General features: G+C 41.5%; 1 protein-coding gene across 7 annotated transcripts in view; it reads right to left on the bottom strand.

Annotated features, from left to right (window-relative positions):
- LOC139745961 (solute carrier family 25 member 45-like) overlaps positions 1–23746 on the bottom strand; it is a 49991-nt gene that overhangs the window by 21208 nt on the left and 5037 nt on the right. For 3 of the 7 annotated variants that reach the window (XM_071656715.1, XM_071656749.1, XM_071656734.1), the window contains exons 2-6: positions 15430–15551; positions 11511–11610; positions 9333–9445; positions 4605–4827; positions 11–140 (exon numbers count right to left, since the gene is read on the bottom strand). In XM_071656715.1, coding sequence (XP_071512816.1) covers positions 11–140; positions 4605–4827; positions 9333–9445; positions 11511–11556 — 512 coding nt within the window. In that variant the 5' untranslated portion in view covers positions 11557–11610; positions 15430–15551. Of the gene's footprint in view, positions 1–10; positions 141–4604; positions 4828–9332; positions 9446–11510; positions 11611–15429; positions 15552–18073; positions 18969–23746 lie in introns of those variants that run through there. The other 4 variants (XM_071656707.1, XM_071656741.1, XM_071656699.1 and 1 more) reach the window with 4 other exon arrangements.

Here is a 23746-nt window from a genome sequence, read left to right as displayed (position 1 = left end):
CTGTTCTTACCTTAAGATCATTGATCTCAGTCCAGCGAAGCAGCCACTAATACCACCCTTTTGATACAGGTCTCGGAAGCATGCTGTGGGGCCTCTGTAGTTGGATTCGTAATGTTTCCCCCACACATCGTTTGACGACCCTGTGGGAAAAACTCGAACCAATCAGAAAATAGGAAACATACAAATCATTCTATCTAGAAAAAAAAAAAGGTAAATTCCACGTATGGGATACTCGCATTTAGCTCCCGTGTTGGGGACTGACTGTCTGTCCTACATATGGGATATTCGCAGTCACCTCCCAGTGACAGACCTTCACATATATGAGATGTCATCAATCAATAGGTGAGGAATCGTGTCTTTGAATGACGAATGGACAGAGGCAACTCTCTTCTACAAACAGTGTTCTACACCCAAAACTAACAGAAGACATCTAAAAAGAAAAAAAAAAATAGAGATCTCAAACCTAGGATGACGCGTACAATTAATATTGCTAAGGGAATAGTCCTGGACTCATACGAGAGCTATTCCTTGATTCAAATGAGGCCAGTGTGCAAGGGTGATGAGAATACTGCACTCTGAGAACCGTATGGCACCACCCAGTACTGTTCTATGGCTAAACCCACACCTCTGTGGCAAAGGACAGAGAACTCCCCTCCCTCTTGCATGGAGACGTTGCTCACCCACCACTGCCTTCTCCCAACGATGAAAGCTAGAAAGCTCAAAAACCTATAATACTCGCTTGTGCACACACACAACAATAGATCGTCCCCACAAGACCTAGACTGCACCAATACGGGAAGTATAAATGAGTAAAGGAGAGGAAGGAGGGTTGGGAAATGGGGTGAGGAAGAGGTTGAAGAAAACAAAAACAAAAAAAGAGGGTAAATTACAGAAACTTAACAATTGCAGAGAATAAAGATGTTGGTTGAGTTTTTGGTTTGCCTGGGCTTTTAGACCTGTCAGCTGCCAGGGTCAGTCTAGCCGTCAGCGTCAAAGCTGTTACATACACCAGGAGAGAAAAATCTTTTAACAACTTCCTCAGTAAACAACTTCTTCAGCTAAGAACTTCTTCAGGGAACAACCACTCTCACTATGTCAACTTCTTCAGGGAACAACCACTGTCACTATGTCTGTAATGATCTATGGCATTGGTTTATTGGACTGTGTGATTTCTAGATGGTTAGTTCGGGTGAAACTCACACTGTTGCATGTTGCTATACGTCGTGTGTTGGTTTAGAAAGATGGGAAAGTAAGTTAGAACATGATCACTAAGTACTGGAGAATAGCGTTCATTCAGGGTTCTCTGCCTCTGAGATATTCAAGTGTATTCCATGTTCATGATGCAGTTTAGCTGCTCAGTATGTAGTTACTTCGTGTATTCATAATTCTCTTCGTAAACCAAAAGAGAAAAACCTAGCAAACAGTGCCTACCAGGGACTGATTACTGACACTCACTGCCATCACGTGTGAGAGTAGGTGAGCGAAATCGGTACTGGAATCAGGCAGTGGTGACTGATAGTAAAACCAAACCTTGGCCATCTGAAAATCGATGCCATTACAATCAGTAAGCCCGGAAAAGAGAGATCCTGATTCTTAAAAGAACTAGTAACAATCAGTTTACTGTAGGGACGAGGTACACATCTTTCAACTGGTTCCAGACGGTAAAGAAGGCGTCTGCAAACTGGGCTGGGACGTCTTCCACGGGAAGAACATACTGTGGAAGAAGAGCGTTGACCTTACTGGGTAAAGAGATCTGACCTTGAGGCATAATCCCTAAACCAAGAATCTACTCGAGTGCATTTAGCTGAACATGACTTTCGTGAACGCTTAATGACGAACACTGAGAGGGGGCGACTAAGCCTTAATAAAAGTAATGAGGAGAGGAGGGTATGTACTGTGTTTTGGAAGAAGGTCTGACTCAAGGTCTCTGGGGAAGAAATAAACAACAGAGACAAAAGAATCTTAAGTTCGGTTACGTTCACAGGCAAAAATGATTCTTAAGTTCGGTTACGTTCACAGGCAAAAATTAATCTTAAGTTCGGTTACGTGCACAGGTAAAAATTAATCTTACGTTCGGTTACGTGCACAGGTAAAAATGAATCTTAAGTTCGTTTTCGGTGCACTTGCACGTTTCCCAGTGATATTGTCGTCATTTTTCTTATTTCCAAACGAGAGAGTGACGAGCAACGCCTGCGTACAAGGCGAGTCTGTCTTGAAAAGGTTGAAGCTGGGTTTACCCGAATATGTATGGGATGATACTGTATAATTCCTGGAGATTGTGTGTCCAGATCTGGAGGCCAGTGGACTGCGTCACTAGACATGAAGGACAGTGGACTCCGTCTTGAGACATGAAGGACAGTGGACTCGGTCTCGAGACATGAAGGACGGTGGACTCCGTCTCGAGACATGAAGGACAGTAGACTCCGTCTCGAGACATGAAGGACAGTGGACTGCGTCTCTAGACATGAAGGACAGTGGACTCCGTCTCGAGACATGAAGGATAGTGGACTCCGTCTCGAGACATGAAGGACAGTGGACTCCGTCTCGAGACATGAAGGACAGTAGACTCCGTCTCGAGACATGAAGGACAGTGGACTCCGTCTCGAGACATGAAGGACAGTGGACTCCGTCTAAAGACAAGGAGGCCACACGATTCCATCTCCAGACATTCTTGCTCACTGGTCGACTACTTATAGGGAAGATAGTAACTGATGCTTAGAGCCATTAGTCTAGTATATACATGCCATCTTCTGCGATTCAGAGTCAAGTGGTTCGTGCAGGCACTTTCCTAAGCCTTCACCACCGCAGATGATCCACGAACATTGATGCGTCGATGATTCGAAACGTATAGCATAGAGCGTGTTTGTTATTTGGTTGGTTTCATTCCATCTTTATACTCTCCCTAAGATTTTCCATTCACCCTTTGTCCGATATCTTTGACTTACATACTTTTATTCACATGAATCAATATACTTAATTCACTTTCTATTAGTAGTCATTTCAGTTTACTTAATCGTGTTATACTGCAGTCTCTTGTCCTTTATTTCTTACTACTTACTGAAACATTCAACCTCTTCAGTTCTGCTTTCCTTACCAATCATCTACCTTAGATGTTATAGTCATTCTACCATGCCATTCATTTACACATCCTATTCTTACGGTATCACTGTATCTATATCATTTTTTCGTTACATTAACATTCCTCATCTTATCAACTAACCTTACAAGTCTAGTTTTCCAGTTTCATCTCTTTCTCCGTTTCCTTTCCTCCCTGTTTAGTTTCATCTCTTTCTCCGTTTCCTTTCCTCCCTGTTTAGTTTCATCTCTTTCTCCGTTTCCTTTCCTCCCTGTTTAGTTTCATCTCTTTCTCCGTTTCCTTTCCTCCCTGTTTAGTTTCATCTCTTTCTCCGTTTCCTTTCCTCCCTGTTTAGTTTCATCTCTTTCTCCGTTTCCTTTCCTCCCTGTTTAGTTTCATCTCTTTCTCCGTTTCCTTTCCTCCCTGTTTAGTTTCATCTCTTTCTCCGTTTCCTTTCCTCCCTGTTTTATCATTTTCGTTTTCAGTCATCCCAAAAGGTCCAAGAGGAAGTTCTATGCGTGGTCAGGGTAATCGAATACTCTCGGGGCCACAGCCACACAATCCCTTTCCACGGCCGTGAATGGAGGTACACGATTACAGTTTCATTGTCTCGAAATAATATCTGGAATGATACCAAGAACTAGGGAGTGTGTGTATGTGTGTGTGTGTGAATACCGACTATTCATCATTGCCAGTTCATGATATCTCACTTCCATGGAAGACAAACGAACAAAACAATATCTCTCTCTCTCTCTCTCTCTCTCTCTCTCTCTCTCTCTCTCTCTCTCTCTCTCTCTCTCTCTCTCTCTCTCTATCTATCTATCTCTATCTCTCTCTCTCTCTCTCTCTCTCTCTCTCTCTCTCTCTCTCTCTCTCTCTCTCTCACACACACACACACACAAACAAAATCATGCTCCTTGAAGGATGGGATGGCAGAGACTTTGAGCAGGGGACTATCAGGGAAGCAGTAGTGTTAAGAATGGTTTACGCTTCGTTCAGGATGAGTCAACCCGGCTCGATGAACTTAGGGAAGTATGCGATGGTTTGCTGGATACTTTATAACTGTACGAGAATTCCTGTTTCACGGACCCTCAACCACGGGTAACCCGAGGCGTCTCTACTGTCAACACCTCATGGGTATTCACTGACACCAACGAAGAGACTGAAGCGCACAATACTGGCGTGTGATAGACGACCAAACGTAGCACTTAGTCTTGGGTGAGAAAGAGAACCCAAGAATATGTAAGGAAGTCTATGAGGAGAGGAGAGACTCTGATTATGGGCAATCACTTGAGTTGCTGAACTGTGAGCATAAAGAAGGAAATGACCAAAGAGGTGAGTTCAGCACCGAGGAGGACGTAAGAATGAAAGATGGACCCTAATGAGAATTCACTACACAGAAACGTATAATGATACTGGTGTACTAACGACATTCTACATGAACAATCCCCTTCTCACTGAATCATGATAACATAGGAAAAAAAACGAAACACATGCTTCCTGAGAGAATCATCCAATATCTACTTACCTGTTTGCATTTGCATTTTAATCTTGACTAAATCCACAGGACACGCCACTACCAGCTGTGCCACTCCGCCTGCACAACCAGCTAGAAATATACTTGAATATGATGGCTTCTCGCTCTCGTTGGACACCCATCGAAGGGTATTGCCATAGACGCCAAAGAAGAGAGAGTTGAGGATACCTGAGGTCAATAGTGGGAAGCCCATACCCTTATAGAATCCTCGCCACTAAAGAAGAGAAAGAAAAAAAAATACATATATCAATACATATGCATATACATGGCAGAGATATCTGTATATAGATGAAAATCAGTTCGAGATGAAAATAAGATAAAAAAAAATCTCTTTCTATACTGTATGTAAACTACAACTCTCAGACTAGGTTCACGAAGGTAAGGGGAGGTGTTAAAAGTGTCAATTTGGATAAGTAAATGACTAGCAAAACCATTGAACCATCAGCTCATCTATGGCTAGCTCAGTCCGGTGTTTCCTCCTCTACCCCTCATACACCATGCAGTTATCCTCTACCTCATAATCAAATAGGATCACGTCTATCATCAGCTCTCTTGGTGTTACGTTTACATCCACTGTTAACGGGATGCACGCCGGACAGGCCACTGAATGTGGGTACAAATGGGAATGCCAGTACCTCTATCTCACACACAGTATGGAGAGAAGTTTCTCTTTCAATCATAAGTAATGTCACCCATAAAATAGAAACGAAAAATCCTAGTCGAAATGGGAAAGGCAGGCAGGAATTCACTCACACATCGGACTTGAAAAAGACGGAGCTTAGTTACAGAGTAAAAGGTTACCACCCTTACACTGGAAGAAGAGAAAGAAGGAGGAGGAGGAGGAGGAGGAGGAAGGACAAGTTTCTGAAAGAAATTTCATTGGCGAGTAAACAGTCCTTGGATGCAAGCAAGAGAAAAAAAAAAAATTGAACGAGTCGTCATAGTGAGAAATACGTTTAGAAAAGATGAAAATAAGTTCTGTACAGGAATGGAAGAGCACAAAAGGAGAGGCTGTGAATTCAGACGCTACACATACACACACACACACACACACACACACACACACACACACACACACACATATATATATATATATATATATATATATATATATATATATATATATATATATATATACATTCTCTTTATCCCTGGGGATAGGGGGGAAAGAATACTCCCCACGCATTCCTCACGTGTCGTAGAAGGCGACTAAAGGGGACGGGAGCGGGGGGCCAGAAACCCTCCCCTCCTTGTATTTTAACTTTCTAAAAGGGGAAACAGAAGGAGTCATGTGGGGAGTGCTCGTGCTCCTCGAAGGCTCAGACTGGGGTGTCTAAATGTGTGTGGATGTAACCAAAATGAGAAAAAAGGAGAGATAGGAGAGATAGGTAGTATGTTTGAGGAAAGGAACCTGGATGTTTTGGCTCTGAGTGAAACGAATCTCAAGGGTAAAGGGGGAGAGTGGTTTGGGAATGTCTTGGGAGTAAAGTCAGGGGTTAGTGACAGGACAAGAGCAAGGGAAGGAGTAGCACTACTCCTGAAACAGGAGTTGTGGGAGTATGTGATAGAGTGTAAGAAAGTAAATTCTAGATTGATATGGGTAAAACTGAAAGTTGATGGAGAGAGATGGGTGATTATTAGTGCATATGCACCTGGGCATGAGAAGAAAGATCATGAGAGGCAAGTGTTTTGGGAGCAGCTGAATGAGTGTGTTAGTGGTTTTGATACACAATACCGGGTTAAAGTGATGGGTGATTTGAATGCAAAGGTGAGTAATGTGGCAGTTGAGGGAATAATTGGTATACATGGGGTGTTCAGTGTTGTAAATGGAAATGGTGAAGAGCTTGTAGATTTATGTGCTGAAAAAGGACTGGTGATTGGGAATACCTGGTTTAAAAAGCGAGATATACATAAGTATAATTATGTAAGTAGGAGAGATGGCCAGAGAGCGTTACTGGATTACGTGTTAATAGATAGGCGCGCGAAAGAGAGACTTTTGGATGTTAATGTGCTGAGAGGTGCAACTGGAGGGATGTCTGATCATTATCTTGTGGAGGCTAAGGTGAAGATTTGTAGGGGTTTTCAGAAAAGAAGAGAGAATGTTGGGGTGAAAAGAGTGGTGAGAGTAAATGAGTTTGGGAAGGAGAATTGTGTGAGGAAGTACCAGGAGACTGAGAACAGAATGGAAAAAGGTGAGAACAAAGGAGGTAAGGGGAGTGGCGGAGGAATGGGATGTATTTAGGGAAGCAGTGATGGCTTGCGCAATAGATGCTTGTGGCATGAGAAGCGTGGGAGGTGGGTTGATTAGAAAGGGTAGTGATAGGTGGGATGAAGAAGTAAGATTATTAGTGAAAGAGAAGAGAGAGGCATTTCGACAATTTTTGCAGGGAAAAATGCAAATGAGTGGGAGATGTATAAAAGAAAGAGACAGGAGGTCAAGAGAAAGGTGCAAGAGGTGAAAAAGAGGGCAAATGAGAGTTGGGGTGAGAGAGTATCATTAAATTTTAGGGAGAATAAATAGATGTTTTGGAAGGAGGTAAATAAAGTGCGTAAGACAAGGCAGAAAATGGGAACTTCAGTGAAGGGGGCTAATGGGGAGGTGATAACAAGTAGTGGTGATGTGAGGAGATGGAGTGAGTATTTTGAAGGTTTGTTGAATGTGTTTGAAGATAGAGTGGCGGATATAGGGTGTTTTGGCCGAGGTGGTGTGCAAAGTGAGAGGGTTAGGGAAAATGATTTGGTGAACAGAGAAGAGGTAGTAAAAGCTTTGCGGAAGATGAAAGCCGGCAAGGCAGCAGGTTTGGATGGTATTGCAGTGGAATTTATTAAAAAAGGGGGTGACTGTATTGTTGACTGGTTGGTAGGGCTATTTAATGTATGTATGATTCATGGTGAGGTGCCTGAGGATTGGCGGAATGCTTGCATAGTGCCATTGTACAAAGGCAAAGGGGATAAGAGTGAGTGCTCAAATTACAAAGGTATAAGTTTGTTGAGTATTCCTGGTAAATTATATGGGAGGTGTTGATTGAGAGGGGAAGACATGTACAGAGCATCAGATTGGGGAAGAGCAGCGTGGTTTCAGAAGTGGTAGAGGATGTGTGGATCAGGTGTTTGCTTTGAAGAATGTATGTGAGAAATACTTAGAAAAACAAATGGATTTGTATGTAGCATTTATGGATCTGGAGAAGGCATATGATAGAGTTGATAGAGATGCTCTGTGGAAGGTATTAAGAATATATGGTGTGGGAGGCAAGTTGTTAGAAGCAGTGAAGGGTTTTTATCGAGGATGTAAGGCATGTGTACGTGTAGGAAGAGAGGAAAGTGATTGGTTCTCAGTGAATGTAGGTTTGCGGCAGGGGTGTGTGATTTCTCCATGGTTGTTTAATTTGTTTGTGGATGGGGTTGTTAGGGAGGTGAATGCAAGAGTTTTGGAAAGAGGGGCAAGTATGAAGTCTGTTGTGGATGAGAGAGCTTGGGAAGTGAGTCAGTTGTTGTTCGCTGATGATACAGCGCTGGTGGCTGATTCATGTGAGAAACTGCAGAAGCTAGTGACTGAGTTTGGTAAAGTGTGTGAAAGAAGAAATTTAAGAGTAAATGTGAATAAGAGCAAGGTCATTAGGTACAGTAGGGTTGAGGGTCAAGTCATTTAGGAGGTAAGTTTGAATGGAGAAAAACTGGAGGAAGTAAAGTGTTTTAGACATCTGGGAGTGGATCTGGCAGCGGATGGAACCATGGAAGCGGAAGTGAATCAAAGGGTGGGGGAGGGGGGCGAAAATTCTGGGAGCCTTGAAGAATGTTTGGAAGTCGAGAACATTATCTCGGAAAGCAAAAAATGGGTATGTTTGAAGGAATAGTGGTTCCAACAATGTTGTTTGGCTGCGAGGCGTGGGCTATGGATAGAGTTGTGCGCATTGTTCCCTGTGAACAATGGCATGAGCGCGACTCGCCGCATCGCTGTTCCAGCATTATCTCAGTTTCGCTTCCTCTCAACCGCTGTTACCATAGCGCTCTTATAACGTCACATAAGGTGCATGACATGATAGTTCTTACATCATGACACTTTGGTTAAGCCATTACATCAATATTACTGGAAACTATGATATACGGTCATCTTGTCGACAAATCACAGACATTTCACGAACTGGAGCATAAATCAGTGTTGAGTTTTAGTTTCCATTTTCTATGAAAATGAAATTAGTGCAGACGTGACACCTACAAAGGAAACCCTCATTTTCCTCCAGTTTTTACTGGCTTCAGATGCAGTTTGAGGGTTTATATAGAAGGATATATTTGTTCGGTTGTGTGTATCTATAGTCTGGCTTGAGACAACCAACCTACTTCCTTAAAGATATATATGAACGTACGTACAAGTTGTTATCATTCGGATATTATGATTTAGCTCCCAAAGAAAGCTAGGCTCAAAGCTGGTTTCCCGAGTGAGAAGCAATTACACAGTGTGTGCGCTTAAAGCTAAACTTTATAAATATTGTGTACGCTTAAAGCTAAACTTTATAAATATTGTGTGCGCTTAAAGCTAAACTTTATGAATATTGTGTACGCTTAAAGCTAAACTTTATAAATATTGTGTACGCTTAAAGCTAAACTTTATAAATATTGAGTGCGCTTAAAGCTAAACTTTATAAATATTGTGTGCGCTTAAAGCTAAACTTTACAAATACAGGATACACCCGAGATACAAATTGTTCACGATATACTTACACCTTCATGTTTAAAAACGTTTATTACACTTCCTGTGGCGGAAACTTTTTTCAACGTTTGTTGTCGAACTTTGACAGTGTCTAGTGGATGGCCAACCAGCAGTCCTGAACATCCTGGTGTAAAAGAAAACAGACTTAAGAGATGATAGATCTACATTATTACAATCAAGTGCAAAAATTTCCCCAACGAAGTGAGGGACAGTAATTCACATACAAGCCTAACCAACTTAGACTCGCACACACACACACACACACACACACACACACACACACACACAAATAAACAAACAGGTGGGAGCAATCATCAAAGAGGAAGTGTTATGAATCTATGGGTTTAACTTTTCATCAGCGGCAGTGGGAATCTTCATCAACAGTGGCATGTAAGTGAAGGTATTAAGAGAAGGGATCAGCTTGGGATACCTGAAGCAGTTTGGTACAGAAGCAGAGATGGTTCGAAATGTGACACAACCTGACAGAGCCATAAATAAATCTTTTAAGGCAGTCGAAATGGCACGGTCATTCATGATGTGCCCCAGTCATAAGAGAGTCCTTGTGTTACCCTGGGTTTCTTCCCAGAGGCTCCAGCAGCCCAGAGCTGCGCTACTTCCAGTAGCAGGGAAATGAGAACTCCTTTGTTTTTCACAAAACTGTACTCCTAATACATATGTTGTTTTGAATACCATCATATCTATAAAAACAGCCCTTATGTATATAATATCATAGGTGTATACAATAGTGTTCCATGAAATTGCTATAATACATATATATATATATATATATATATATATATATATATATATATATATTGGTCTGATATGGAAAGAATTAGGAAAGTAACCCATACCAAAAAGAGTTTTCTGTGGTATCCTGGAGGTGATGTTGCTATTAGTAAGATCTATGAACATTTGTCCCACTGAAAAAAAAAAATCAAAAGAAAAGAGATAAATGGAGGAATCTAAAAGATTAGAAAATGAAGTACGAGGGGAAAGTACTTAACAGGTGTGCTGTACACCTGAAGGAAGACGTTATTGCTAAGCCATTATAAGTTGATTTTTTCGTGTACACATTTCAAGTTAGGTCCAAGTGAGGATTTAAACACGTTCCTCCGTTGGAAATGCACTGACCGTCGCCTGTATCGTTGTCCACGAAATGAAATGGATTTTGCCCGGGAAAGTGACAAGTTTGTTTAAAAATTCTAGAATTATTCTTTCTTTATGTCCCATATTCAAAGGTCATTTTTCTGGTATTATTTGTCCAGTTTCTACTAAGGATGTTACAACGAACAGATGATATCAAGATGTAACATGAGGTTCTTTTTTTATGTTTGCCGAGACGCTCCGGGCAATGCCCTAATCAAGGTCGTCCCTCATCAACGCTCTCTCTCTCTCTCTCTCTCTCTCTCTCTCTCTCTCTCTCTCTCTCTCTCTCTCTCTCTCTCTCTCTCTCTTTGCTCAAGTGTCCTTCTAATGACGTAAGTCATTTTCTGAAATACACTGTGACTGAAAAAGATCACGATTTCTTACAGTAATACTATTCTTTACCATTATTAAAGGAATCATTGTTTTAATCTTAACAACTACATGAGAATATGTAACTAAAAATGGCATGACTACTTATACATACTACTTGGCTTAAAACATTTTTTTGTTCTCTTATAATCAAATAACCACAAATTCAAGAGGGCTGTTTTGAGAAAACTTTGATATTTTTCTCTAAGTCTTTTCCATTGAAATGAACTGTAAATGACTGGTGTATCTGGATTTCACAATATGATTATGTAAACTCACGAACATATAACAACAGTCTATTAATACTGTGTATGGAGGTCAATGTATTCAAAGATGGAAATGACTGAGATGATGTATGCACCATGTCATACACTTAAGGCCATTGTACAAGCTGAGTTTTTTGAGCTATTTTCTCAGTGGACAAAATTTTGTCGTGTGCGATACCTGCCACCAACGGATTTCGCAAAGGCCTACATTTTCTTTTTTTCTTTTTTATCCCGTACAGTTAAATCAGAGTGAAAGGGAGAAAAAAAAAAATGCATGATGTAGCGCCGCTAACCAAGAAAAATTCAGTTCAAGTGACCTTAATCCGCAAAAGTAGAAGATGAATTTTACTCTGACCTCTAATCTACTACAGTCATCTTACGAACCATCATCTGTGCATCACTTACCTCCAACCCATCCTGCCACAAAGTCGAACCAAAATTCTTTGTCCATTTTCAGTGAGCGTCAGTGTGCAACAAATGTATATCACAACCAGTCTTCACCAGCCTGCGAAAATTGGGAAAAAATGTAATTAGGGATTTCGTCTGGTAATGCAGCGGCAAGGGCCATTTACTCCAACAACATCTAATTATTATATATTTCACCAATTAAAAGAAAGAGACGTGACAAGGGAAACACACAAGCAGGGGTCTGGAAACCTATATTCCTGACACTTCGTTCTCACACGAAAAAAAAAAAAGATGACTGGGGTAACTTTTAACTTTTATTCCTGCTTGTGTTTCCTCTTGTTACAGTACTAACCATTTGTTCAGTGAATCATATTGCAAGAAAAGAACACACTAAAAAGTCAAGAAAATAATCATACTGTTGCTTAGAACTACTACACACCAGTGGAAGGCGAGAACGTTATCTCGAAGAGCAAAATTGGGTATGTTTGATGGAATAGTGGTTCCAACAATGTTATATGGTTGCGAGGTGTGGGCTATAGATAGGGTTGTGCGGAGGAGGGTGAATGTGTTGGAGATGAGATGTTTGAGGACAATATGTGGTTTGAGGTGGTTTGATCGAGTAAAGTAATGAAAGGGTAAGAGAGATGTGTGGTAATAAAAAGAGTGTGGTTGAGATAGCAGAAGAGGGTGTGTTGAAATGGTTTGGTCACATGGAGAGAATGAGTGAGGAAAGATTGACAAAGAGGATTGTGTGTCAGAGGTGGAGGGTAGAAGAAGCGGGAGACCAAATTGGAGGTGGAAGGATGGGGTGAAAAAGATTTTGAGCGATCTGGGCCTGAACATACAGGAGGGTGAAAGGCGTGCAAGGAATAGAGTGAACTGGAACGATGTGGTATATCAAAGTCGACGTGCTGTCAATGTATTAAACCAGGGCATGTGAAGCATCTGGGGTAAACCATGGAAAGGTCTGTGGGGCCTGGATGTGGAAAGGGAGCTGTGGTTTCTACTAGAGACTGAGCGTGAACGAATGTGACCTTTTTGTCTTCCTGGCGCTGCCTCGCTTGGAGGGGGGCATGCTATTTCGTGTGTGACGGGGTGGCGACGAGATTGGATGAAGGCAGCAAGTATGGATATGTACATGCGTATATATGTATATGTCTGTGTAGGTATATGTATGTATACGTTGAAATGTATATGTATGTATACGTGCTTGTACGGGCGTTTATGTATATACATGTGTATGTTGGTGGGTTGGGCCATTCCTCGTCTTTTTCCCTTGCGCTACCTCACTAACGCGGGAGACGGAGGTTAAATATAATAAAATAAGATATATATATATATATATATATATATATATATATATATATATATATATATATATATATATATATTCTCTCCGCCTTTAGGTTAATCATTTACTACAGGAAACAGAGAATGGTAAAGCCACAAAGAACAAGCAATAATAAGAAAAGAATAGCTGGCTTAATGACCTCTCCCTAGCCATATAATCTCACATACAACAGACATCACCACCACCACAACAACTACAAAATACTTGACCCAGTTTTGGTTCTTGGATGGTCGATCGCAAGCACTCACTGAATTCTGTTTCGGTGGTTTTAACCTTCTGATAAGCAACACACACACACACACACACACCAATATGTTCGAACCGGCATTAGTGCTTTGTAGATTTCACATGATATGGACCATTGAGTGTTGATAACCATCAGAATTAAACGATAAACATACGAGTATCCAGTGTTATACACTGTGTAAGTTTCTCAAACACTCAAAGGAGATTAAAGATGTTTACATTAGTTCAGGTGGTGGCTTTCACTCGACCGTTGATCGGCCTTTGATGGTCCTTGCGGTTGACGGACCCCCCAGAGCAAGGGCTCGCTCGCTGGTGTTTGTATACATGGACGAGCGAAGGGGCGAAGTTGACAACGACACGTAGCTCTTTTTTTCTTTTTTCATTCTACAGGTTCAAGGCTTATACTTGTTTCTTTTGTTTAACGGCTATTTTTTTTAATGTAAGGTTATTAGGCCTGCAACCCTGTTTGTTTTTTGACGGTGTAAAGTCCCTACATAATGATTATATCAATACCTATAAGTCCTATCTAGTCTTATGGGGAAGGGGAAAGGGAACGAACTGGAAGAAAATTAGGTAAGTGGGTATTGTGTCAACATGGCAGCAAACACCACCCAGTCGGCACATCCAACTGGTGCAGTCGCCAGAAGGGCTGTGAATAATAGATAGTCCTTCAAAATGATACGAAACACATATATCAATTATGTCATGATAACACGGCAACTCCTCAGCTGAACACCATAACGGAACCAACCCAGGCCGAACCACCCCCGATCCGAGCCAGCAGCATAATGAGCAAATTGCTCTGCCCACCACACAATCAGCCCAGAGCGACAGCAGCCACACCCCGAATCTATTTTAAGGGTTAAAAACAACCGCGACACTTTTAGCTGGTGAAAACTTAAATACCCCACTGTGGTGCCCAACGTTGAAGGGATTCAAGTGCAACTTGAACCCGTTCAGCCGAAAATTGTGCATTAGGCGAGGATGTGCCACAGTGCACAATCATCAGTATAAAGTGAGTTTCGAGGGACGGAAGCTGGAGACAGAATATCATGAATCATAATATCAAATAATGTTGCGCTCAGAACGCTGCCTTGCGGCACCCCATTTTCTTGGGCAAATATGTACGAGATTATGTCAGATGTAGCAATCTTGACAGCGAGTGTTCTGTCGTGCAGTACATTTGTAACAAAAACAGGTAAAGAACCTCTTAAACCAATAGCCTAAAGTTTGTTTAAGATTCCGTTTCGCCATGTCATGTCAAAGGCTCTTTCCAAATCTAAAAAAAAAAAACTGCAATTAAAAAATCTTTACAAAAGTGTATGAAATGTTATGTTCTAAACTAAATGAATGATCCATTGTGCTTCTGTGTTTACGGAATGCACCCAGTTGATCATTCAATAAGTTCTGCGAGTCTAATAAAAAAACAAGCCTTTTGTCAACCATTCTTTCCATGACCTTACAAATGCAGCTCGTCCACGCAATAGGTCGAAACGAATTGATGTCTGCAAGGTGTTCAGAACCTTTTCGGATGGGGATGATGTGCGCAAAGTGCCATGAGTTTGGAAACGTTCTAGACGTCCAAATCTCATTGTACAATGCTAACAGCTTCGTCAATCTGGCCTGACTAAGATACTGAATTATCTCGTAGATCATCCCGCTGGGTCCTGGGCTCAAACCTTTACAGGACTTCAGGGCAAGAAGTAATTCCTTCAAGGCAAAGGTGTTATTACATGGTATATTTTCATCTTCTGTGGCAAAGTCAATCACTGTCTGCTCGGCCTGACGTCTGTGGCGTAAAAATCGTCGATCGTAATTGGCCTAGCTACTTATGCCTGAGAATCTCCTGGCGATAGCGTTTGGCTATGTCAACTGCTGAAGGCCTCTGGTCTTAAGATCCCGACCAATATCCACCAAGCACAGAGTTCCATGGTGGACACCAGATTGCCAAAATGCACTGCGTGAGCGCAATAGGAGTTACAGGACTTTCGACAAAGAGCGAGCCCTCAGAGAACAACTTCATCGTATATAAACAAGCGAGTAGCTCAGGCAAGAAGAGCAATAACACAAGCCAAAAGAGACTCCTAGCGTGGCTATGTTTTCAACGGTAAATAAAGACACGCCCAGCAAATCAGGTCTGGTCCACAGTTAAGAAAAATGACCCAAAAGAAATACAAGCATCCATCCATCCCCCAACTCACCACCCCTACACAAAGGGGTACTTCCAAACAACCTTACCTCTTCTCCAAAAAAAAAAAGAAGATACGAGGCAGCTGATCAGACTGAAAAGCGCCCAATAATATTGCCGGCTGGACGTACCAAGCTGGGTTGAGTTCTCCTGCTGTCACCTCACAATTACGAGCACAATGCTGTCCAACCAGCCTTCGTGAGACGTACCATTGGTCCAGCAACGCCAGAAACACTGGTCAACACTCACTCGCCTGGAAATACAAAAAGAGAAGCGTAAACACACAGAAATATAAACAGAAATATAATTTGGGGGAGGGAATGGGGGAAATGCTCTATTAAGCTGAAACCTAAGCTAAGCAAAAAAAAAACAAAAAAACAGTAATTTGTGATAAGATAATACTCTTATCAGACAGATATGTAAAAAAAAAATTATAATAACAGCGCTGTGGTTAGATAACAAGGTCAAGAAATAGATAAGAAGCGATCACATATTTTTTAAAACTGACCTCGGCAGTGTAGCAATTAGAGTTCCTCATCATGAAGCACTCACGAGCCGCCCAGAGTCGAGCGCACAGGTTCGAATCCTGGTTGCGGAAGTAGGTCCACAGTCAACCTAGCTGTTCATTCACCCCCATTTATTCGATGAAATGGGTAACTAGCTCAGGCTAGGATATATATATATATATATATGGTGTGGGAGGCAAGTTGTTAGAAGCAGTGAAAAGTTTTTATCGAGGATGTAAGGCATGTGTACGTGTAGGAAGAGAGGAAAGTGATTGGTTCTCAGTGAATGTAGGTTTGCGGAAGGGGTGTGTGATGTCTCCATGGTTGTTTAATTTGTTTATGGATGGGGTTGTTAGGGAGGTGAATGCAAGAGTTTTGGAAAGAGGGGCAAGTATGAAGTCTGTTGGGGATGAGAGAGCTTGGGAAGTGAGTCAGTTGTTGTTCGCTTATGATACAGCGCTGGTGGCTGATTCATGTGAGAAACTGCAGAAGCTGGTGACTGAGTTTGGTAAAGTGTGTGAAAGAAGAAAGTTAAGAGTAAATGTGAATAAGAGCAAGGTTATTAGGTACAGTAGGGTTGAGGGTCAAGTCAATTGGGAGGTGAGTTTGAATGGAGAAAAACTGGAGGAAGTGAAGTGTTTTAGATATCTGGGAGTGGATCTGGCAGCGGATGGAACCATGGAAGCGGAAGTGGATCATAGGGTGGGGGAGGGGGTGAAAATTCTGGGAGCCTTGAAGAATGTGTGGAAGTCGAGAACATTATCTCGGAAAGCAAAAATGGCTATGTTTGAAGGAATAGTGGTTCCAACAATGTTGTATGGTTGCGAGGCGTGGGCTATGGATAGAGTTGTGCGCAGGAGGATGGATGTGCTGGAAATGAGATGTTTGAGGACAATGTGTGGTGTGAGGTGGTTTGATCGAGTAAGTAACGTAAGGGTAAGAGAGATGTGTGGAAATAAAAAGAGCGTGGTTGAGAGAGCAGAAGAGGGTGTTTTGAAATGGTTCGGGCACATGGAGAGAATGAATGAGGAAAGATTGACCAAGAGAATATATGTGTCGGAGGTGGAGGGAACGAGGAGAAGAGGGAGACCAAATTGGAGGTGGAAAGATGGAGTGAAAAAGATTTTGTGTGATCGGGGCCTGAACATGCAGGAGGGTGAAAGGAGGGCAAGGAATAGAGTGAATTGGAGCGAGGTGGTATACCGGGGTTGACGTGCTGTCAGTGGATTGAATCAAGGCATGTGAAGCGTCTGGGGTAAACCATGGAAAGCTGTGTAGGTATGTATATTTGCGTGTGTGGACGTATGTATATACATGTGTATGGGGGTGGGTTGGGCCATTTCTTTCGTCTGTTTCCTTGCGCTACCTCGCAAACGCGGGAGACAGCGACAAAGCAAAAAAAAAAAAAAAAAAATTTTTTTTTCAAAATATTCGCCATTTCCCGCGTCAGCGAGGTAGCGTTAAGAACAGAGGACTGGGCCATTGAGGGAACAACCTCACCTGGCCCCCTTCTCTGTTCCTTCTTTTGGAAAATTAAAAAAAATTGAGAGGGGAGGCTTTCCAGCCCCCCGCTCCCTCCCCTTTTAGTCGCCTTCTACGACACGCAGGGAATACGTGGGAAGTATTCTTTCTCCCCTATCCCCAGGGATATATATATATATATATATATATATATATATATATATATATATATATATATATATATATATATATATATATATATATATGATTTCTTTTTTTTATACATATTCGCCATTTTAGGTGACAAATACATTTCAACACATGATGAGCTTAAACTTTGAAACATCAATAAAGAAAACGACTAAACATGCTTCAGTATGCAATCTACTGATCAATAAAAGGTAGATGAGGAAAAGGGCTTGGATCTGATAAATTCTTGTGATCTAAAGCCAAGTTAGCAGAAAATAGAATCAATAAAGGAGGGCGAACAAAATTCTTGGATTTATGGGTAGGGCTTTCAAACTGACGCATATATACACAATCTCGAGTCATTACAGTTCATTCGTGCGTCCCCATCTCGAATATTATGTTCAGTTTTGGTCATCCCACTTGAAAAAGGACATACATAGTGGAGAGAGCACAGCGGCGTGCAACCAAAGTGACTCCCGGGCTGAGAAAGAATTCCTCTGAGAGACGATTGAATGACTGACACTTACTTAGCTTAGAAAAGAGAAGGTTAAGAGTTGATCTAATACAAGTACTTAAAATAATCAAAGGTTATGATGACCTCGCTTAAGTTGCTACTTACGGCTAGATATGTCTGATTTCACTGGCAGTAATGGATGCAAACTATCATAGCCAAAAGTTTTACCTCGAATGCAGCGAAATACATTGCATTCAACAAGATTGTGTACATATGGAATTGGTTGCCAATCCTAGTTTTGATAGTAGCACCATAGATCCACTTAGAAGAGATTTGATAAATACTTCACTTTAAGTCCATTATTCGCAGCTCCTTAGTTACTTATCAAGTTTACAAGTATTTCTATTCAAATCATCTGTATGTCTGTCTGCTCTTTCCACACTAATCTCTATTTTTCCTGATTTCCTCCACTATCACAAACAGCCTTGTAGGAACCTAGTGATCTGCTGCCGTCTGAAATCCTTTGTTTTCTTTTGTATTCCTCTTCAGCAGGGGCAGGATTTACTTCACGTTGCTGGAGACCCTGCGACACCAGATACGCCCGGCAACACATCCACATGCCAGGGGTGAGTGAGAGGACCTTGAGAATGGATGTCTGAAATGAGGCTCTCCAATCGTGCCATGGTTATCATATCTACTGACACCGCCAGTGCTAGGGCAACCCAAGGATGTTCCTGCCACAGAAGAAGAGAGCAGTGAGATCAAGGGCTCTGGGCATACCCCAAAACACAGGTCCCATGGCCTACTGAGGGTGTGTGATATCAGTCCGACAGCAAATACTCTGGTCGATCACTTGTCAGCAGTGGGCAATGGTGGGAAGAACGTACGTGGCAAAATCATTTGAAAACGAGGCGCAAGAGGTGCGACCAGACGCACCTGCATCACAGTGGAGAAGAGAAAGCAGCCAGGCTCTCTCCACATACTACCACACTGCTTGCCACGCGTTACTGAAATGAGCGGCTTCTACTAGAGTCTGCGGCCAGAGCGGAGGTCTCTTATCGCTCTGCTCCTATCAGTGAGGACCTCGGCCCCACAGTCCACTCACAGACAAGCCTGCCTCTCCAACATCATCAGTCAATCATCAGGGTATTCCCTATTTTCAAAGCCCTGACGTCAGCTGTGTGTATTTTCACCATATATTTTCGGCCTCGGGTGTTGATTGTAACACACGGTATCTAGATAGAGAGATTCCTTTTCCAGTGGCTCCGAGGCGTGGACTCTACCTAAATTTGCTTGATATCGCCCTAATCCAATTAGTTGAGAAATCCGCTCGCGACAAGAATATGTTAGATCTAGTTCAAACCACAAATGAGAATCTCGCTAATAATGTAGAAGTTCGATAAAAGTTTGATACAAGCGATCACCACCGACAAATCATTTTTGAGGTCAATAAGACAGTCGCGAAAAAATGAAAAAAAAAAAAAAATAACCGATTTTAATTAAAAATGCAAATTTTCATGATCTTTGAATTGTTCTAGATTGGCAAACCTGGAATGATACGGTCAATGTGAACGACATGAAAGTAGTTTAGAAAAGCTTCAGTAAAACCTTCAAAGCAGTAGAGGGAACAATCGTGCCAGTTGGGTAACAGACGGTCTATTTCTAAAACGAAACCAAGGTGAAACAGAAAAAAATGCCCCTTGTCTAAGAAAATAGCTCAAAAGAATCTCAAAGAGACCAATAACCATCATGGCAGAGTAAGTTATTTCAATTTGCATACAGAAAGTAAGAGTTACTTATACGACAAAGTTAACGTCAAAGTGACGCGTATGGTGCTGATAATAGCAAAAGAAACTCTGAGTTTTACGGTTCAAGATAACGAAGCCATAGCATAGAATATGAGATCGAAGACATAGCCATGCCCCGAATCCAGTTCCTCAACAAAATGATATAAACGAGAGGGTGCCAATTCATGTGTGGCGGGGTGGCGACTGAAATGGATGAAGGCAGCAAGTATGAATATGTACATGTGTACATATGTATATGTTTGCGTATGTAAATGTATACGTTGAAATGTATAGGTATGCATATGTGGGTGGGTGGGCGTTTACGTATATACATGTGTATGTGGGTGGGTTGAGCCATTCTTTCGTCTGTTTGCCTGCGTTACCTCCCTAACGCGGGAGACAGCGACAAAGTATAATGAATATAAATGGATATTTATGTATTTAGAATGGAGAGAGTGCATCGTCGACCGACCAAGATGACTGCCGGACTGAGAAACAAATCCTACGAGAGCAGATTAAACGACTTGAATCTATTTAGCTTAAAAAAGATGAGGCTAATAGCAGATCTAAGAATTTATCAAAAGGCTTTGATAATGGTGATCTATCAAGTTAAGCCTTGATTCATCTGATTTCACTCACGGGCGAAATACTTTTTCTTCAACAAGATCGTTAGCATATGGAACGATTTGCTGATTAGAGTGGTTGGAAGCAGGACTATAAACACGTTTGAGAATAGACTTGATTAATATTTCGCTTCAAGTCGAACGACTTTAGAGTATCTGCGCCTCCTACAGCATTATCTGTATATCTTCAAACTTGTATCATACTTATCTGTGAGTTTCTGACATCTTCCACTATCACAAACAGCCTCGAAAGGACTAGGTGACCTGTTGCTGTAAGAATTCCTTTGCATATGGTAAATCGTTTATCATCATTATTATGATTATTATTATCATTACCTTCATTGATATTTTCAACATTAATCCTGACAGCGACAATTATGATTATGAATATCATCCTTAACATAATAATAATAATAATGATAATAATAATAATGATGATAATAATAATAATAATAATGATAATAATAATAATAATAATAATAATAATAATAATAATAATAATGATAATAACAATAATAATAATAATAATAATAATAATAATAATAATAATGATAATAATAATAATAATGATGATAATAATAATAATAATAATAATAACAATAATAATAATAATAATAATAATAATAATAATAATAATTATTATTATTATTATTATTAATATTATCATTATTATTATTATTATTATTATTATTATTATTATTATTATTATACTTTGTCGCTGTCTCCCGCGTTTGCGAGGTAGCGCAAGGAAACAGACGAAAGAAATGGCCCAACCCCCCCCCCCCATACACATGTATATACATACGTCCACACACGCAAATATACATACCTCTCCTTTTTTCACATCTTGGTTACATCCACACACATTTAGGCACCCCACTCTGAGCCTTCGAGGAGGATGAGCACTCCCCGCGTGACTCCTTCTGTTTCCCATTTTAGAAAGTTAATACAAGGAGGGGAGGATTTCTGGCCCCCCGCTCCCGTCCCCTCTAGTCGCTTATTATTATTATTATTATTATTATTATTATCATTATTATTATTATTATTATTATCATTACTATTATTATTATCATTATTATTATTATTATTATTATTATTATTATCATTATTATTATCATTATTATTATTATTATTATCATCTATATTCATGTATTATACTTTGTCGCTGTCTCCCGCGTTAGCGAGGTAGCGCAAGGAAACAGACGAAAGAATGGCCCAACCCACCCACATACACATTTATATACATGCACGTCCACACACGCACATATACATACCTATACATTTCAACGTATACATATATATACATACACAGACATATACATATATACACATGTACATAATTCATACTGTCTGCCCTTATTCATTCTCGTCGCCACCCCGCCACACATAAAATGACATCCCCCTCCCTCCGCACGCGCGCGAGGTAGCGCTAGGAAAAGACAGCAAAGGCCACATTCGTTCACACTCAGTCTCTAGCAGTCATGTATAATGCACCGAAACCACAGCTCCCTTTCCACATCCAGGCCCCACAAAACTTTCCATGGTTTACCCCAGACGCTTCACATGCTCTGGTTCAATCCATTGACAGCACGTCGACCCCGGTATACCACATGAGAGAACCATATGTTCATGTCTCCCACTTCAGTGTCAAATGCCTCCAGTCTCCCCACCTAGATCCTCATTATTCTCATGTCATTAGAACCTACACCCTTGACCCAAATGCACCTCGGCTCCTAGCTTCGACAGAGGGGACCTTACCCTTATTGTTCTGTACTTCATAACCTTGATGGTGATGTGGCCGTAGCGAAGGTTGATCACGTTTCTGCACAGATAGGGTCTCTTCACCTACTATCCCTGCCGCACACCAACTATACATCGACGGTTCCCTACAGGTATGGACGAGGGGCGCGAGGTGTGCTCTCTCTCTCTCTCTCTCTCTCTCTCTCTCTCTCTCTCTCTCTCTCTCTCTCTCTCTCTCTCTCTCTCTCTCTCTCTCTTTCTCTCTCTCTCTCTCTTCTCGCTCGACGTAGACTCCACCAGCAGGAGGTTGGATTGGCGGTAGACTTACTCACCAGTCAAGCTTTACTACCTACAGTGAAGTGCATGGACTTTAAGATGCTGCTGATCTCCTCCTTCAGAAGCGATTAAACGGTGTGATCATACGTGACTCTTGACATGCCCTTCAGGACTTTCTTCCCAAAGCCTAGATGGCACTAATTCAACATTCTGAGACGACTCTTAGCTTTAGTCTTTTTTTTTAGATTTATCTCGTTATATAACTCCTGTGGATTCCATGTTCATGGCGGATTAAGAAACAGTGATACTGTTGATATTCTGGCTATGAATGTCTGGGGTGTGGCCCTTTCTGACGCTGGTGCTTCACCGTCCTCCTTCCTCTGTTACTGAAAAACGAAACGTAGTATGTTCAGTCGCTCTTCTCCCCAACAGCCTGTCGCAGGGATAATGAGCAGTGCCGAGAATATACCCATCCAACACCATATGATCACTTTCTATCTAGGTAGAGATAAATTCCTCGAGAGGAAGGCGTCAAAAACACAACTGGGAACTGAATGTGCAAAATAGGTCCGATGAATCAGCAATGAAAGGAACCTGGGTTTGAACTATTCTTTAAGTCGCAAAAACTCCCATCTGGTTGTGACTGTGGATGAGATAGTGAAGGTCTGACAACAACAGGATCGAAATCAATGTAGCAAAACATTGCCTTAAGTCATGGTAAAATGCATCAAAATCATATTCATAGTTACGTATCCGGTTATAATCCATTCTAAGGCGTTACCGGACTCCACCAGCATGTGGAAAATTCTCGTCGAGGAACTGCTCACTCTAAGGTAAGTCCAACACGACAATGAATTCTGACCACCCTCGTATTGGTGAGGTGACATAAGGTCCCGGGGTAATGAAACAGCAGCATCAATGAAGGCAGACGTTCCTGCATATCATCATGATTAGAAAAGGGATGCGCTGGTATCATGGTTTTAGCGCAAACAGTGGGTAGGGTCATACGGTTTGGCAATGTCAGCTTGGCTGTAGACGCCTGTAGGGAAAAGGCCATTAGCGCGTGGGGATGCGGGAGGAGGATCAGATCTGGGCAACGGTCGACGATGTGGTCGAGGCGCTCATAAAACGCAGGCGAAGAAAAGCAGCCACAGATGAGTGTGTGCCGCCCAGCCCCATGACGTGGAGGAAGTGGAGAAGCGGGAACGAGGAATGGAATTATGAGGCTTCATAATACACACAACTCTCCCTCCAACAGAGGGAGACGAGGGTGCACGAAACTACTGCGTTACAGATAACAGCTAATGGTTTGCTCAAGCTGCTGTGATAAAGAGTGTCGCAACTAAAATAAAAAAAAAAATAAGATTACTGACTGAGGCCAATGTCTTGTGCGAGTTGTTTGTTGAGCTCCC

This window comes from Panulirus ornatus, chromosome 4, assembly GCF_036320965.1.
Source record: "Panulirus ornatus isolate Po-2019 chromosome 4, ASM3632096v1, whole genome shotgun sequence".
NCBI classification, from domain to species: Eukaryota; Metazoa; Arthropoda; class Malacostraca; order Decapoda; family Palinuridae; genus Panulirus; species Panulirus ornatus.
Note: the sequence above shows the minus strand (reverse complement) of the source record. Positions and strands in the feature narration are given on the sequence as shown.